The 17905-nt window shown below is 42.3% G+C and overlaps 1 protein-coding gene across 3 annotated transcripts in view; it reads right to left on the reverse strand.

Annotated features, from left to right (window-relative positions):
* Positions 1-671: 671 nt before the first annotated feature.
* The window catches only part of LOC306923277 (FYVE, RhoGEF and PH domain-containing protein 4-like), a 93076-nt gene continuing 75842 nt past the window's right edge, over positions 672-17905 (reverse strand). For all 3 annotated transcript variants that reach the window (XM_079501316.1, XM_079501315.1, XM_079501314.1), the window contains 13 exons: positions 12418-12507; positions 11761-11906; positions 11023-11179; positions 9552-9690; positions 8877-8935; positions 8292-8438; positions 7730-7902; positions 6684-6714; positions 6238-6324; positions 5960-6085; positions 4750-4887; positions 4143-4286; positions 672-3271 (listed from right to left, as the gene is read on the reverse strand). In XM_079501316.1, the coding sequence (XP_079357442.1) occupies positions 2987-3271; positions 4143-4286; positions 4750-4887; positions 5960-6085; positions 6238-6324; positions 6684-6714; positions 7730-7902; positions 8292-8438; positions 8877-8935; positions 9552-9690; positions 11023-11179; positions 11761-11906; positions 12418-12507 (1722 nt within the window). In that variant the 3' untranslated portion in view covers positions 672-2986. The remainder of the gene's footprint in view (positions 3272-4142; positions 4287-4749; positions 4888-5959; positions 6086-6237; positions 6325-6683; positions 6715-7729; positions 7903-8291; positions 8439-8876; positions 8936-9551; positions 9691-11022; positions 11180-11760; positions 11907-12417; positions 12508-17905) is intronic.

A 17905-nucleotide genomic window follows, 5' to 3' on the forward strand; every position in this document is an offset into this window, starting at 1 on the left:
GTCCACCATAAGATGAACCTAAATAGGTTCGAATGGGGTTTCTAGGTTTAAGTATGTAGGACTAGTAGCATGCCAAAGTTATACATTTCTCATATTTGGTTTCGGACGGCATACTATAGCATGTCGTTTTTCGTGATTTTGGAGGATTTGAAAAAAATATGAAAATCATGAAAAACCGACATACTAAAGTTCATGGTTTCGGATGGCATACTATAGCATGTCGTTTTTCGTGATTTTGGAGGATTTGAAAAATCATGAAAAAACGACATAGGCCTACTATAGTTCATGCTGTTGTATGACATATGTATGTCGTTTTTCACGATTTTGCCAGCAGTCTGCAGTCACCCAGGCGGGTGTGAAGGGCGAGGTCGCTTCTCGCCCTCAGGGCGTCTTACTGGTTATACTAACTATATTATTGCACACTTGGCCTTCCCTTCAGTAAGTACTCCTTGCTGTGATGCAAAATATGTCACAATTTTGATAAACAGATCTACTGGGTTTTAAACAGCACCTCAAAACCAACCATGTGGGCACCTGTCTAGGCACCTGGACGACTGGGCACCTAGGGACATGTGGGCATGCCAATCAATCTGCATGTAAACAGTCTTGTAACTAATACACAAAAATAAACAGGAAGAATCATTTTTTTTAACCATAATATTTAATCTTGGTTTCTTTTCTTACAAGGTACACTTTATATAAGACTTTAAAGTGCATGGATTTTCAAACCTTCGTGTGGGATTGGGGTAGCATACGTATGTACAAATTCTAGCGTTTACATTCAGATCTTACAGATGATGTAGGTTGTTTTGTTTTGTAGTTAATACTGAGGCGCAGGGGAGTGGGGACAACAGAACAAGGGAAGACTTGAGTGACAGTCGCTGCATCAAAACGAGAATTCAAAATGTCAATGAACACACAAAGGGATATACTAATAGGCGCATTACATCCATGTTCATACAGTTTGTGTTGTCATATACTGCTGTGTACTGACAGGGGGAGTTTGAGATATAGCAATGAAACCTACATAGCTGTTTGACTATCATGAACTGACCGAGTATAAAGGAACAAACTGAGGCATAGATTTATTTGTGCTAGCTATTCTTTCACTGTCATGCTTGTTATATTCTATAAATTACTTTAAATAATACAAATTAATTACAGCATTAAAAAAAACGTATTTACATTTCACACATCACCTTGCTATGTTTCCATCTGATTGTTCTGCTTGGTGGGGGTGTGTGTCTTTCTCCATCACTCATGAGAAATCTACAGAGAAAGGCTGCAACATGAATAATACTAATAATTCTAGTCTATTCTGTCTGTTACTGGTTTTTTCTGTACCGGCCTTATTGCTGAAATGTGTGTAATGTTGTTGTGTATGTTAATACACAGGATTGCCATGTGCCATTTTATTAAAGTTTGAATCCACTCTGAGAATTCAATTTTATTATAATGCTATGACATATTTTGTGTATGTTTAAAATAGTTTGTCTATCACGTCCACTAGCCTAACTTAAAAGATGAGTGTGATTAGACTGAGTCAGCATCATGATCTGAGACTACTGGACATGATTATGTCCAGTATTATATTATTATTATTTATGCCCCACATCTAGAATCATACTCCACCATGACAGAAACTGTAACTTATATTAAACACTGTCTCCTTTCATCCATCATATAAAAAAAGGTTGCAAAAGGATTCTTTCTGTACATTTAAAACACAATGCTCTCTTTTAAAGGACAAAATAAAAAAAACAATAACACTTTCTACACAAAGTTGAGTTATTCCAAATTTATGCTCTGGCGCATGACGGCGTCGAATGCTGAAAAAAGCCGACCTAAAATCATGAGCTGTAGATATGGCGTTTTCGACATTCGCCGCTATCGTAGCGCCGAATATGAATCAGGCGTTATGGTATAGCACAGGCAAACATAGACAGTTGTTTTGATGCCCTTAACATACTGTAGGCAGCTGAATCTGCAGTTACAGGCTGTGTCCACCAATACATTTTTCTTCCTGAGTGCTGATTTCAACAGGAGCGCAGCGTATTTATGCTATGCTGGAAACAACAGCTACGTGTGTTTTTTTATCTGGCCGCTCAGAGTTAAACTATTTTCAACTCTAGGCGTTAGGGGGTGCATTTTCAGTTGGGAGGAAAAAATGCTTTTTAGCAGAACCGGTCCTGAGGGGTCACCCATGTCCTAGTGTTGATTGTACCAGAACCCATTGATTTCAGCACAGCTTTATTGGTGGGGCCAACTTTAACACTTCACACGTGATTAGTACAGATCCAGGCCAAGGCAGCTTATCATCCAGCACTGATTCTCCACTCTGTCCCTGAACACGATGAGCTCCATCATCAGCACAGCTATCAGGAGAGTCAATGTTTATTCAACCTGTTCTCACTCTCAACAAGTTGGGGCAACATCTGACGGCGTGTGACCTTGTTTGACGGAACGGGAATCCCGCATAGTCATTTTTCAACACTCGGAGTGTGCCGTTCTCACTCCCAACTTGTAATAGGCAACTTGTAATAGTTTGAGACCGCTAAAAACAAGAAAAATAAGTCAGAAGCAGACTTTAGCCCTGTGAGGCGGCGCAGAGCGAGCCGTTAGGTGACTGACTGAGTGGCCACTCGCTCACGTAAGGCTCTCTCTGTGCTGCCTCGCAAGTCCGCTTCTGCAGACTCAGCACTGTTCAAGTTGCATACCAATATAGGTAAAATAATCACTAATCATCCGTCCTCGACAACATGTGACAGGTCCCGTCTCGTCAACGTTTGAAGCAGGGGAGTCCCGCCGCGTGAGAGGGTTGCTGCAATCGGTCAAATCCTGCCCCAACTCGTCGCCCGTTTGACACAACGGCTGTGAGAACGCGTTGCCATAACCAGCAGGTCAGCATAGGGAGTGTGATGGTCTGTTTTGTAGTAGTAAATCATCTGCACACAAGCAGTCTCTCGGCACACGCGAGCCATCCGTCCTATGTGCCGTCCGTGGGGGCCTCCTGTGCTGCGTCGTTGATGTTGTCCGTGGGGGGGTTGCTGCCGTTGGGCTGCGGCGGCGGGCATTCTGGCATTTCGCCCGTCACCGCCACCCGGATCACCTTCAGCCAGCGCTGCTTGAGCTCCTCGCTTTCGGCGGCAAAGTTGTGAATGGAGTTGGACTGGGACAGGCGGAATGGGAAGGCGGCCTGGGGTTCGGTGGGTCGCAGGCTGTCGTCCACGTTGTAGCCCAGCAGAGGGACGGTGCACTGGGCCTTCACATCCTGCAGACACACATAGTAAGTACGTTTGATGTTATTTATGAAATTGCTGTGGAATAAACCACAATATAAAACCATAAAGTAAAAACGGAACATCAAAAAGAGTAAAACAGATAAAACAAGTGAAGCTTCATAAAACAAATGTGTCAAATGTGTTTAGCCTGCCAGTTAATTCAGGCTGGAACATTCTGTATAAAATATCAATAAATATTAATAACTTTTAAGCACTATAGTTTCAAAGCATCAACGCTTTAGTAATTCACTTTGCGGATGGTGGGTTTTCAAAACTCCACTTTTACTAATCATTTTTCACGTAGAATGTCCCAAAGAAGCTGTTTTTAGACTGAGGATTTGTCACGTCGTCTGTCAGGTTTGGAGTCCAAGGGTTAGGATCCGAAAGGAAGCACGCACATCTCAAGACATTCTGCAGGTGCTGGTCAAAAATATACGTACAATGAAAAAGGAATGGATGTCCGCACACTGAGTTGTAGCTCCCAGGAAGATTTATTTATTTGTTTGTTACAACGTTTCGACCTCTGTGGGTCTTCGTCAGGTATGAGTACACAACATCAAGAGGCGTATTATATACAACAGCATATGGGCAGGTCAACAATGAACAAGCTCTGTTGCAATGATGAACAAGCTCTGTTGCAATGATGAAAATCATCATTGCAACAGAGCTTGTTCATTGTTGACCTGCCCATATGCTGTTGTATATAATACGCCTCTTGATGTTGTGTACTCATACCTGACGAAGACCCACAGAGGTCGAAACGTTGTAACAAATAAATAAATCTTCCTGGGAGCTACAACTCAGTGTGCGGACATGCATTCCTTTTTCATTGGAGTCCAAGGGTTGCATGGTCCAGTTTACCTGTGGAGCTCCATAGACGTAGAGCACCAGGCATTGGTTCTTGGGGATGACACACCAGACCTTCTGCCACTGCTTGGTCTTCTCACAGTACTGCCGAAGGAAGCTGAACATGACGCTGCTGCCCGTGAACTGGGCCGCCTCGATCTGCATAGTAAGGAGAAGCATGTGATACTACTGTATACACGTGAGCACCAAATGTCGAATATGAGAGGACCATTGTTGTTTTATGGTTGAAATAAAAATATGTTTAGAGATAAGTTTACTATTAGAAAAAGATTCAGGTTGTGGTTAGGCCTTTGGAATTAAGAGTTAAACAATTTATACTTAGTTGTGTACACTGCTGCGACGAGTTGTGAGCTTATATAGATCGGCTATTTTTCGGCTTCAGGATTATTACAGTTAAAATTCCATCAAATTGTAAAAATGGCATTCATAGTATCGCTGTCCTAAAATGTCGATGTCCTCCTCACAAGTATGTGTGTGTGTGTGTGACGTGTGTGACGTGTGTGTGTGTGTGTGTGTGTGTGTGTGTGTGTGTGTGTGTGTGTGTGTGTGTGTGTGTGTGTGTGTGTGTGTGTGTGTTGCATAAGGCCATAGTGCTCCTCACCTCTAGAATTCCCTTCTTTTTCCCCTCGGCTCTCTCTTCTCCAATCAGGATGGAGTAGCAGTCTTTACACACTTTGTTGAGCTTGTTGCCGTCATACTCCAGCGCCACCTTATTGTCGGAGCATTTCCAGCACACCACCTGATCACAAGAACAAACGTTAGAGAATAATACTATAACTATTCACTAGACAGCGCCTCTCCTCAGCACTGAGGTATCAAACATTCATCTCCCACTACTGAGAAGTTGAAGGGTACATTTGTATGTCTGATAATGATGTTCAGACAGTGCATGTTCAAATCATGTATACTTTACATTACTAAATAACACAATTTTCCAAATTCTTTTTTTCCCCCTACATTTTGGCAAAAGACAAAAGGTGCCCACTGTTCCTGCATCCTCTTTGAGGCCCTACATCAGGTGCGCCCACACTTATTTTTGAGTGGTGTAAACCACTCCTACAACTGGCTTTTGTGTGCAGAAAAAAATGAGCATGGTTGCTATGTTTAAAATAATTTCTGACGTAATTAAATCACACCCGGGTGAACTGGATGACCGTAGCAAGCATGGTCATTTTTTCTGCACAAAAAAAGCCAGTTGTGAAATCACATCCGGGTGTGATTTCATTACGTCAGATCAGAGCTGATCAGGCTATATAATACCTTACCTTATATAATACCTCACATCGGACGTCAGACATTACGTCAGACCACAGCTGATCATGCTATATAAAACCTTACACCACTCAGTTCACACGGGTGTGATTTTTAATTTGAGAGCTACTTTCAAAATGCCCAGCTAAACGTGATCTACCCCTGCCCTACATTGTTCTCTCTGCACTCTACTTGTGACTAGATCTTATGTACTTTGCTCTGATTTTGTACTTTGTCAGTCACTCACTGGATAACAAGAGCATCTCATCTCTGTCGGGTGCAAAGGAATCTCATTATGTCCAAAACTGTTACTGTTGAGGATTCAAATAATGCAAAATAATCAAAAAAAGCAAAAGTAGCAGATCAACAAAGCTCAAAACCCCTCGGCTGTGGATGTGCTACTTTTGATACTTTTGCCAAGTTAAGGCACACATTTACAAACAAAAAAAAACACACACACACAAAAAGTTAGAATATGGAGATAAGAGGTTTCTGCCCTACAGCAACGATCTTCTAAAACTGTCTGAAGTCTAAAAGCGAGTAAGACGGAGGTGACTCACATAACCGCAGGCTCGACAGTGGTGTCTCCGTCTGGTCAGAGCATTGAAGGACTCCTGGCATTTCATACACATGGTCACCTCATTGTCTCTGATCCACCGAGGTGCACGTTTACCCAGCTCCGCCTTCTGTTGGCACACACAACACACAGCTTGTAGATCTCATGTTTTTGAATAAACGTTCACATGTGGGCGAGTGCATGTCAATTTGGGGGTCCTTGACATGAATATGTTTGAGAACCACCAATCTATAATCATAATGAATAATGCTAAACACGTACTGTTACTTCGTCCACCTCCTTGGCTGCAATTGCAGTCTTGAATGTCTCGTTTTTCTGCTGAAAGATCTCAATGGTCTCCTGGAACGCCTGTAGGACACACACATCATCAGCACTACATAACTGCATAAGACACATAGCCTACTGTGCTGCAAATTGTAAATTAATTAATATATTGTTGCTGTTGGGCAGAAACCTATTATTTCCATAATTATTTTAACCATTTGTGGGTTTTTTTATAAATAGTTGAACATACTATAGCTTTGCCCAAAAGTATCAAAAATAGCAAATAGCAGATCAAGATGCCAGCTATTTATTAATTTGAAAATTGGAAAGTAACAGTTTTGGACATATCATATGAGGTTTCCACCTGACAGACAGCTACAGTAAATACCACACATAAAATGCATGCATACTGTACTGTACTAATAAATAACACACTCATGTACCTTTATCCAGTCTGCCTTGTCCTGTTCAGAGCTGAGGGAGAAACAAACAAAGGTTTTCATACGGCTTGTGAAAAGGTTATACATGTGATAAATCACCACAATATAGCACTCCCTCTCCTGTCTCATGGCCCTTCAGATGGCCAGCGACTGACGCGGCTAGTAATTCATTTTCAATGAGAGGCCTGAGTATTTTTTTGTACGCACGGAGAACTTGAGGGGCGACAACGCAAGCGTATATACGTGGGTGCGGTCCCGTGAAAATGTGCTTGTTTCGTGCATACACCCGCGACTGACTAGACCTGAATTGTGTTTTTTACGCTTGCGTTGTCGCGCCCCGCATGAGCAGACCTCTGAAAGGACTTTTATCGCTTAGTTAATTACACTACGTGTGGTTTATTTTGCTAGAGGAGTTGCAGCAACTCGTTTTCAAGGGGGTTGTTTGTATTAGCTAGTCACACTATAGATTAATCCACGGAGGGCTGCCCTGTAGGCCAGGTGTAGGCAGTAAATACTGAGGTGACAAGCTGCACTTGATGTGACACCTCAGCTATGGCTGCGCCCAGGGCACCCCTCCGTGGATTTATCCAGAGTAGGGATACTGAGGTTCAAGTGGTTAAACTTAAACACTTTCAGTCTGTCCTCATGGAAATAGATATTCTTTCAAGTTTTCCTCTGTGACATACTGTATCTTAGTGGGAAAGATTTGCACATTCTAAGATTCTAAGAAATAACATAACATACAGTACATACACTTGGATGGGGATGACATGATCCAACTAGTCTATCCTTTTGTCTGTGTTTACCACTGGTATGTACCTTTATTTGTCACTGTCACATTTGTCCACCAGAGGGTGCTGGAAACAGCTAAATAAACATGGGCTGAAGGCAGCTCAGCTCAGCTGCACACATCTAGGTTGCCTCCTTTTAAATGCTATTCACCCAAAGCAGTGGTTGTCAAAGTGGGGCCCGGAGGCCCCCCACCAGTTTAACCCTATTTTATACTTGGCTACTTGAAAATGGAATGTTGCGTTGGTGTCATCATGTACCTGGCCTGCAGTTCCAGGGTCCTCTCCTTGCCAGACACCTGGAAGGTGTGAGGGTAGTCGTCGTTGTGCGTGGCCAGGATCTTCATGCCATCGATGCCGATGCGCGTCCTCACCGTGTACTTGGCCGCGCCCAGGCTGAACTTAGGCACGCAGTATAGCAGCATGTTGTTGAACTGATGACACACAGACAACATACAGTATATGCTGTTAAATGTGGTAGCTTCCACACAGAAACCTACAAAATGTAAACTTTTTTGTGTTTTCATAAACTAATGACCCATCATGTCGTTGCGTTTTTTTGGGGGCTTCTCTTTAGGGCTTGCTTCCTTTTTAAATAGTCGATAGATAATCTATTTTCAAAAAGCCGTAGCCTATAGTCGCTTCTTTTGGGCTTGTTTTCATAGAACTGGTTGCTTATTTATCTTGCATGAGTAGGGTCTGACCCTAGGGTAGGGTCTGACCCTAGGGTCTGACCCTACTCATGTTCTGATGAGTAGGGTCTGACCCTACTCATCAGAACATGGCTGTGTAGTGCAGAATAGAGCAATGTGTTTAGTCTCACCAGGAAAAGGTATCTCTCCATGGCGTTGGTGTTCCTGGCAGCCAGCTTCAGGATGTGACCCTCCTTGATGAACTCGTTGGAGGCGTTAACGATGTCCTCCTCCTCGCCCAGCATCTCATAGATCTCCAGCAGTTTCTTCAGATTATCCTGAAAACAACCAGGAACACGGAATGTTCACACAAAACTGCAATGGGGCTACAGATGTAGCATTGCTTGCCAGACATTACAAGCACCACCAGATTCATTATGCACTAGGCCACAGACCCCCATTTGAGCCAATCTACAATAAGGCTAAAGTAAGGCGTGTGTGGGTTCTATCCACAAGAAGAGAGACACTGGATGTGGCACTAGGTCAGACACCAGAGGGGCTGTCTTGAAAAGAATTAAATTAATGAAGTACACTGTACAATTGAACTCTCAAGCTTGTACAAATGGAACGATTAATAATGGTTTTTACTATAATGGTCCCTTTGGGACCATATTTGTACACTCTCAGAGTTACAGAACCGCAAAGGACTTGACATTGAGAAGCAGTGCATTATTAACCTACGGTGACAGATGATGACCAATAGCGTCGCTACTTACGGATTTTCGAATGGCGCTGTTGGAATGAGTGGCTGCCATGGCGATGATGTCTAAGGACTCTAGGGAGGACACGAGAGGTAAACATTGGATCATTATCTTTTAGATTAGATTATACATGACAGTGCCCTTGAGCAAGGCATTGAACCCCAACCATGAAATGTTCTATGAGCAGGGCGTGGCTGTAAACAAGCATCTCAAGCTTAGTCCACTTACCCTGGGTAAACAAAGAACTTTGCTTTGCTTTGACAGACAATAATAGAAATAACTAGTGGTGGAAAAAGTTAAAAAATATATACTCTAGTAAAAGTATCAATACTGCATATATAAATACTATTGTTACAAGTAAAAGTCTTTTACTCAATGTACTTGAGTAAAAGTACAAAAGTATTGGTATCAAAATGTATGTCAGTACCAAAAGTAGAAAGTACTCTTTATGCAGAATGTCCCATTTCACAAGTTTTCAAATGCATACAAGTCTTTTGAAAATAGCAGTAGATTGGCTCTTTTCAAATGGCTGAAATGTACTGTCGTTTCAACATTCAAACGTTGTTTGAACGTCATTTGAACGCCGTTCGAACGTTGTTCAAGCGTCTAAAAAATGTGTCTTGTATCTTCTCCTTTATTACAATGTATGTATGTGGACATGAATAGATGTTAAAATGTGTGTGTACGTACTCTCTGCGTCTCTGCGGTCGGGGTCCTCCTGGGGTAGTTTCTTCAGGTAGTCTTTGAGCAGCATCTCGTAACGTGGAACTCTCTGCACCGGCCCCAACATGTGGTGCTGCAGGGTCAGACTCCTACACACCTCCTGGCTCTGATTAACGACAACATCCAATGTACACATGTGACTAATTAGTCATAGTTACTGTAGATTGAACTCTATTCTAGTTTGAACATTAGGCCAAAATAAACCTGATTCATACTTGGAGAATGCAGATCTACAAGCTCAAAAGGTGTCGCTTCGCGCCGCATTTCAAGTGACGCTGAAGTATGATCAAGTAGGGCGTTAATTTATGAAAAAACACACACAAAGTTGAAATATGAAGATAAGAGTTTCTGCCCGACAGCAATGATATTATGCAATGCGTTGTGAGCTTGTAGGTCTGATAAGTTCAGCGCACAATGCAGAATGAATTAGGCATTACTGTCCAGTCCAGTGTCCATGTGCTCTCACTGCTCTGTGCTTGTGGAGCAGCCTGCGGTTAGGTTAAAGGAGTCACACACACACTTCCGTTGAAGTCAGTGTTCTTTTTGGCAGAAACTTTAGATTTTAGTTTTAGTCATAGTCTCTTGAATAGTTTTCATTTAGTTTTAGTCACATTTTAGTCATGTGTTAGTGTTAGTCTAGTTTTAGACTAAATATCATAAGATTTTAGTCGACTAAATCTACAGTTGATTTAGTCGAACAAAATGTATTTTGGCGGGCCTTGATGCCGTCGTAATGACTTTTTTCACTTGCTGAAAATAGCCCTGATCTACAAGCCCACAACTCATCGCAGCTCGACGCGTTGTGAGCTTGTAGATTGGCTATTTTCAGCATGCAACTAATTGTAAAATGACTTATACTGGATCTCTTGTACACTAGTCCCTCCCTAACATTTTAGTCTACTAATTTGTTGACGAAATTGTCTGTATATTTAGTCTTGGTTTTAGTCATCGTAGCTTAGTTTTCATTTAGTTTCCATTTAGTTTTCGTCAGTGAAAAAAGGTAGTCGACGAACATTTCGTCTTAGTTTTAGTCGACGAAATCAACACTGGTTGTGAGCGTGTAGGTCTGCTAAGTTCTTTTTTTAAATATAATTTTTATCCCACGATTTTGCAACCCAGTTTTTCCACCCAGTGCCAATTATCTAATGTAATCCTGGGCGCTACACTTCCTCTGCCAACCTGGGGGGGCAGCGGCACTGATGACGCGGAGGAGGGAACACGCCACCAGCGACCACAGCATCCCCAGCGGGAATCGAACCCAGGACCTTCTAGCTGTGAGGCGACAGCACTACCAACTGTGCCACCGTGCCCCTTAGGTCTGCTAAGTTCAGCGCACAATGCAGAATGAATCAGGCATTACTGTCCAGTGTCCATGTGCTCTCACTGCTCTGTGCTTGTGGAGCAGCCTGTTAGGTTACAGGAGTCACACACACAGTACCTGGATCTCCAGGATGATGGCCTTGAAGCTTGGCGAGCGCTCCGGCCACTGCTTCAGCAGCTCCATGGCCTTCTCAAAGTTCTTCACGTACTCTGCGTACATCTTCAGGAAGGGAGTGATAGTCAGCAAGATGTCCCCGATGCGAGGCGTCGTCTCCCTGAACACATGAGAGACACAGACATACATACATCACTCAATATTTTGTTAGGCCATTTGTGAAACAGTGTGAAAGGAGCTACTCCCACCCCCTCCCCTACCCTAGTGCTGTTTCATAAACAACCAAAATATGTTTTGAAGAGATTGGAGATTGAGGCGTTCTTGAAATTGCCAAGATCATTAGGGTTTTCTAGAATATTGGACATTTATTCTATCGCTAGTTTGACCACTTAAAATACTCTTGAATCTTTTTTTTTCTTCTTTTTTTTCACAATTTTGTAACCCATTTTACACCCCTGTGTCAATTATATAATGTGATCCTGGGCTCTACACACCCCCAACCTGGGGAGAGCAACGGACTTGATTATGGGTAATCTTATTACTAAGGACCGCAATGGAACCGCAATGGAACCAGGTAAGCTTTTTTTTCCGTTACCCTTTTGGATTATTGTGGGTCAGATGTATGTTGTTAATGTGACATACGTTTTATAATTTCATGATCAATAAAGACAGCAATCAATCAATAAATCAGACATGACATTTCAATATCATCCCATCCCTAATCAAAGGCGTTGAACTCACCACTCCCCCATGCGTTTCTCCAGGGCTGGGTACAGGAACTGGCTGTGCAAATTCCAGATGGATGAAATGTTAGAGAAGATGTTTTTCACCACTTCTACTGGGAAGGATCCTTTATTTGCCTCCTCCATCAGCCTGGCACAGAACACCTGCAGACCCACACATGCTGTATATATACCCATCAAAGTGTATTGTTGCTGTCAGGCAGAAACCTCTTAACTCATTGGTTTTTTGAGTGGTGTAAACCACTCCAACAACTGGCTTTGTTAGTTTACGTGTCCACGTGTCCACGTGTTTGTTCGTACCAAAAGAATGAGCATGGTTGCTATGGTCACTCAGTTCACACGGGTGTGATTTCATTACGTCAGACATTACGTCAGACCACAGCTGATCAGGCTATATAATACCTTACACCACTCAGTTCACACGGGTGTGATTTTTTTAATAATAATAATAATAATAAAGATATTTTAAAATATATATTTTCGTGCACAGAAAAAAGGACGGAACATAACTAACTAACTGAATGAATAACTGCTTCCGTTTCCCGCCTTTCAATCAGGGGGGTGTATAGTAAAGAGGTTGTCTGGCTCTGCGAGACTTAAGAGTGAAAGTTGAACTGCAGCGTTTCTCTGTGTGGGGGCGGGGCTTCTTCCTTACCTGCTCCAGAAGGTCGAGACGTTCCACGTACGCTTTCTCCGTCTGCAGGAGCTCGTTGGCGATCTTATACAGCTTCTGCTCGTTGGTCTCCTGGAATGCAAGGACATGAGGATATATTGTAAATATAAAAACAAAACAAAACAAAAAAAGAAGGGAACATTTTCTTAACCCTACTCACTTCATCGTACAACAATTAGTTAAAATAGCCGATCTACAAGCTCACAAGATGTCGCATCACGCCCCATTGTGAGCTTGTAGATCAGCTGGGGGGGTGTATCAATAGCAGAGGCATACATGACCCTCATCCCCACCAGTAAATCCAAACCTGATAGGGTTGTATCAATATTGGTAGTATTGATTGATAGTATTGATTAAGCTCAGTCGGTCACAAGGTAAGTACTGGGAGCTGATGGTAGGTGTTGCAATCCACCTCCCAGGAGTCTAGCGCACAGAAATAAGGATAGAATCCCGCATTCTAGCTGATACCGACAATAAAATAACCCTCCCCGACCTGAAAGTGAAGGTCAGCAGCATAACAGTAAACTCTGATGTCTATTTGTGTCCACTGTTTCACAAGACAAATCGCTGACATAATGCTCTGTTCAGAGACAAGTGAAAGGAACCACTCAGCTCACATGGGACAGAATTAAAAACCGAGCTGACTGGACAGCATTGCGTAGGAGGAGTGCTGGTCAACCTAGAGGTCAGGGACACACAGACAATGTTTACTCCCACACTGTCCTCGTGTGCAAAGCTCTACATTACAAGCTTTCTGCAAGTTCCTCTTTGCTATTTGTCACACTCAGTCACACATCCTACTATAAATGCGCCATGTCTCTGTGTGTCTGCGTGCGTGTGTGTACGGTTGAAATGCACGTAACTCGACAACCGTTTGCCCCACCGACTTCACATTTGACCCACGTGGTCCACACCCCCGCAGGGAGTGCAGTGCCCGGTATCGAGTCGGGCGGACCCACGGTTCTCCAGAACCACCACTTAAAGGCTCTGGTCAGGCTCTGCCAGTGGGAATCCCCTCACCTGTGCAATTGCCAGCCTCTACCTCAGCCAATTGAGGCTCAGGCAATTGAGGCTGCTCTGGGAATCCCCTCAGTGGGAATCCCCTGGCCTGAGTCGGTCGGACCCACGGTTCTCCAAAACCACCACAAAAGGCTCTGGTCAGGCTCTACCAGTGGGCCTAATCAGCCTAAATCCCCTCACCTGTGCAATTGCCAGCCTCTGCCTCATCCAATTGATTGCCATGGCAACCACACACCTGACAATTGATTACTTAACCAGACTACTTTTCACAGTCAGTTTGCACTCTTCACACACAGGCAGACAGACAGATATATACAGAGATCTCCATGTGGGACACAGACAGACAGTAAACATGGGTGCTATGACAACAGGTATTGCATACTACAGATATCTCCATACAGTATGGGCACAAAAGGGACACAGACAGATAGTTAAAATGGGTGCTATGACAAGACGGGTATTATTATTAGGTTCCCAAGTTGCATCGTTCCCAAGTAGGCCGGTGGCCAACGGGCACGTACAAGTCTAGTCCACTTAAAAAGCCAAAAAGTCGACAGCACCAATTCACTGAGCAGCAACACTAGAGATGACAGCACAAATTCACTGAGCAACTATAGTCTCTATGTTTATGTTTATTGAAGGATCCCCATTAGAGACACATGACTGAGCCTCTAGTCTTCCTGGGGTACTGAATAAAACAAATACAATACAAATGTACAACTAAAAATACAATTTAAAATAAAAAACAGAACAAAATAAAAACAAATACAAAGAACAAATTCACATTATAAATCAAAAGAACAAATTCGCAAATCACAGTTCACAGTTATGTACTTGGCAAATTGGCAAGGTATATCTTGATATTCTTTTTGAAAGTAATTTTGTTATGAATTGTATATTCATAACTATAGTCTCTAGCAGAGTGCAATGAGCTTTTCTTCATTCATTACAATGAGAAAACAGTGCATTACTAATGATAGTAGGCTTGTTTACTGTGATATGCATAATAATACATAAATAATTGTTTAGCCACTTAAACCCTATTAGAATATAGTGAATCTACAAACGTAAACGTCTGATGCGTCAGTTTATCAAGATCTGGGATAAGATCTGGGATACTCTTGGGATCTGGGATACTCGATACTCGGTTATTATTTTAAGATTAGAGCATTGGAGAACTTTTGAAGTGGTGAAACTAGTAGCAATGTGTGCAGAAGCATCTTCCATAAAATCCGAATGTCTGGGTGTGTGTCTGGTCTGGGTTAATTCATAAAAGCAAATGTTAAAGCCTCAATCTGTGATTAATTCACCTGTATGTAGAACAGCAGGAACAATATTACTAAAACATCCTAATTTTACATATTGTGTAAATTGTTTAGGAACCAGTCCCAGTTTTGGGGGGGATCTGTTTCACAAATCGCAGATTAGGAGGACACCCACACCATTTTATTTTACGTTCATCCAAGGGGTTAGGTCTCTGGCACAAGGGGCTCCATTTTCGTCACCACTAAACCCCTTATCCCTAAACTTCTTTGCCTTTTTTTTACTATTTTGCTAAACATTTTTGAATAGTTAAAATGGCCAGTCTACAAGCTCACAACGTGTCAATGTAGATTGGCTAGTTGAACTATTCAAAAATGTTTTTCAAAATAGTAAAAAAAGGCAAAGAAGGGCTTTAGGGGTGACGAGAATGGAGCCCAAGATCTTTTTATTGTATTGTTTCCTACAGTGTACACGTACAGGTTCCTGTCAGGACAGGATATGAAACTTGTTGAGAGGAAATGAGACAGATGTTTCATACCACAACTCAACATACTGTAGTAGACAATGTATTCACATTGTCCAGTGGTTCTCAAGGTAGGGTCCGGGGAACCCCCAGGGGTCTTTGAGGGGTTTCCATGTGGTCCCATCCAGGAAAATGTGTTAATATGGCATGACGATCAGTTTAACCCATTAAGACCTGAGGCCGTCAGCAGTTCTCACACTCAACATTTTTCAAAAATGTACAAAAATAGCAAATACAACGCAAATACACAGATACTTTCCTGAATCCTAATGGATTAAACCAGTTTAAACCTATTTTATACTTTGACTACCATATTAAAAAACAGACGATCTACAAGCTCACAATCTGCTTTTTTATTTTTATCTTGAAACATCTTGACATTTGGGGATCCTTGACATGGAACTATTTGAGAACCACGGCTCTAAACTGAAGAATGAGCTCTCGACCCACATTGACAAAAGGACATCAGTATGCTGGTCACAGTGGTTAGTGGTCACATGTCTCACCAGACCATTATGCTGACAGAAAAGCTGAGAAAGCAGAACGTTTAAAAATAAACACAACAATGTTGTTCTGTCAGAGCAATGAGAGAAACGACTGTACTGTAGGTGACACTACTGTATGTTTTGTTTAACCCATTCTGGGCGGGAACCCCTTTTGGTGTTAGCATTTATGTTATGCTTTAGCTATTTAAAAATCACACCCGTGTGAACTGAGTGGTGCAGTGACGTCACACACTAACCATAGCAACCATGCTCATTTTTTTGATACGAACACGGGTACACGGGTACAAAGCCAGTTGTTGGAGTGGTTTGCACCACTCAAAAATAGCAGATCTACAAGCTTGTAGGTCTGCTATTTTTGAAAAATCGAAGAACCACTGACATAGAAACAGCTTTTTCAGAAAACTGTCAGGATGTAGAAGACATTTTTAGAATCTGATCTCAGGTCAAAATGGGTTAATCAGGCAAACAAAAATATTTAATATCGCTTTTTCCTTGGCTCAGTGACTCCTTCTCCACAAGTTAGATGCTATTGATGACAGTTTCAGAATATGTGCACGTTTAATAGAGTATGCCTTGAATTAATTTGAATAATATGTTCTGGCAGTGCTGCAGTCTTGGTGGAAGAAAATTAAGTAATTGAAAATGTGGCTGGTTAAAAATAATTAGATCACTGTAACTGTGACCGTCATCTTTGAAGGAACTAAAACATGCATTTTAAAACAGTTTTTAATATTTGATCATTATTGTTTATGTCCCACAAACGTATTTCCAATTGTTTTTAGCCTAAATCACCACTTCAACCAGTTCATGTCATTTCTGTTTGGCTTCTAAAGTAATTTTAGCTGCAGTAGACCTACCACAATGTCCTGATTTGGTAGGGGCGCTGATATGCAAATGATTTAATCTTTGAGTCATTATTGCGACTGCAGGTTGCATTTACTATGAAAACCTGCATCTCCCGTCCGTCTGTCCGTCCGTCCGTCCGTCCGTTAGTTAGTTAGTCACCCCACACCTCCATATATGGTCACGCCTCGTGACATTACGCCTTGTGACACGTCACGCCACCATATATAGCCATCTCCATATATGACGATCAGTACACTGACCTAATCTAACCCTGAATAACCATACATGGAGAAGACTGGATCATCACCTAGATCTGCATAGGAGCCAGCCAGCAACTCTACATCTGACCTCAAACCTCAAACCCTTAGATCTCCATATATGGACCTGACCTGACATGTCAGAAAAGGTCCTCCCCCACCTGTCCTTCCTGTTCTGACATTCCATATGTTGATCTGACCTCATCAAACCCTGTACACTCAAGACACGCTCCATATATGGCCAGTACAGAATTCATTCCATATGTTGATCTGACCCCCCCATGCCAAAGCACCAGCGCTCGCCCAGCAGTCTGCTGTCACCCAGGTGGATGCATGCCTCACCTAAAGGGAAAGGGCTCTCAGGGCATCTTACTGGTTATCGCCCAGCAGTCTGCTGTCACCCAGGTGGATGCATGCCTCACCTAAAGGGCTCTCAGGGCATCTTACTGGTTATCGCCCAGCAGTCTGCTGTCACCCAGGTGGATGCATGCCTCACCTAAAGGGCTCTTACTGGTTATACTGATGCTAGGTAAAACCAGACTTGTTTCCATTCCATGCCAGCTTGGAAAATCAACAATGGTGGATATTGTAAACAAAGTGGAAATGCAAATTTGGAACTGAAGACTGAAGAGGGGGAGGAATTATACAAAGTAGGGCGTACATGTGACATCACGCATATGACCAAATCATTCAAGCTGTTAATGAGAGCAATTTCCATAAAAGCGCCATATTATGAGAAAGCTTGATTGTTCAAAATTGTGTATTTGTGGGTATAGGAAACACATAGGGGGCACAAAAAACACAAAAATGTGATGTTGTAGGACCTTTAAAACAGCCCTTGTTGATTGATACTCAAACATTTAATAACAGTAAATGTAATACGAGGAAATAGGTTAAAACTCCACTGCAATTATTACAGTGTATACAGTGTAGACTTGGATTAGTGTGGATTAGATGGGAATAATCATGAAAAGGGGAGGAGATTGACTTGACAATCAACCCAGACTATAACCTGTTTCGAACACAAGATGTGTATTGTCTCTGTCGGGTGGAAA

The sequence above is a fragment of the Electrona antarctica genome (assembly GCF_951216825.1).
Source record: "Electrona antarctica genome assembly, chromosome: 5".
Classification (NCBI taxonomy): Eukaryota; Metazoa; Chordata; class Actinopteri; order Myctophiformes; family Myctophidae; genus Electrona; species Electrona antarctica.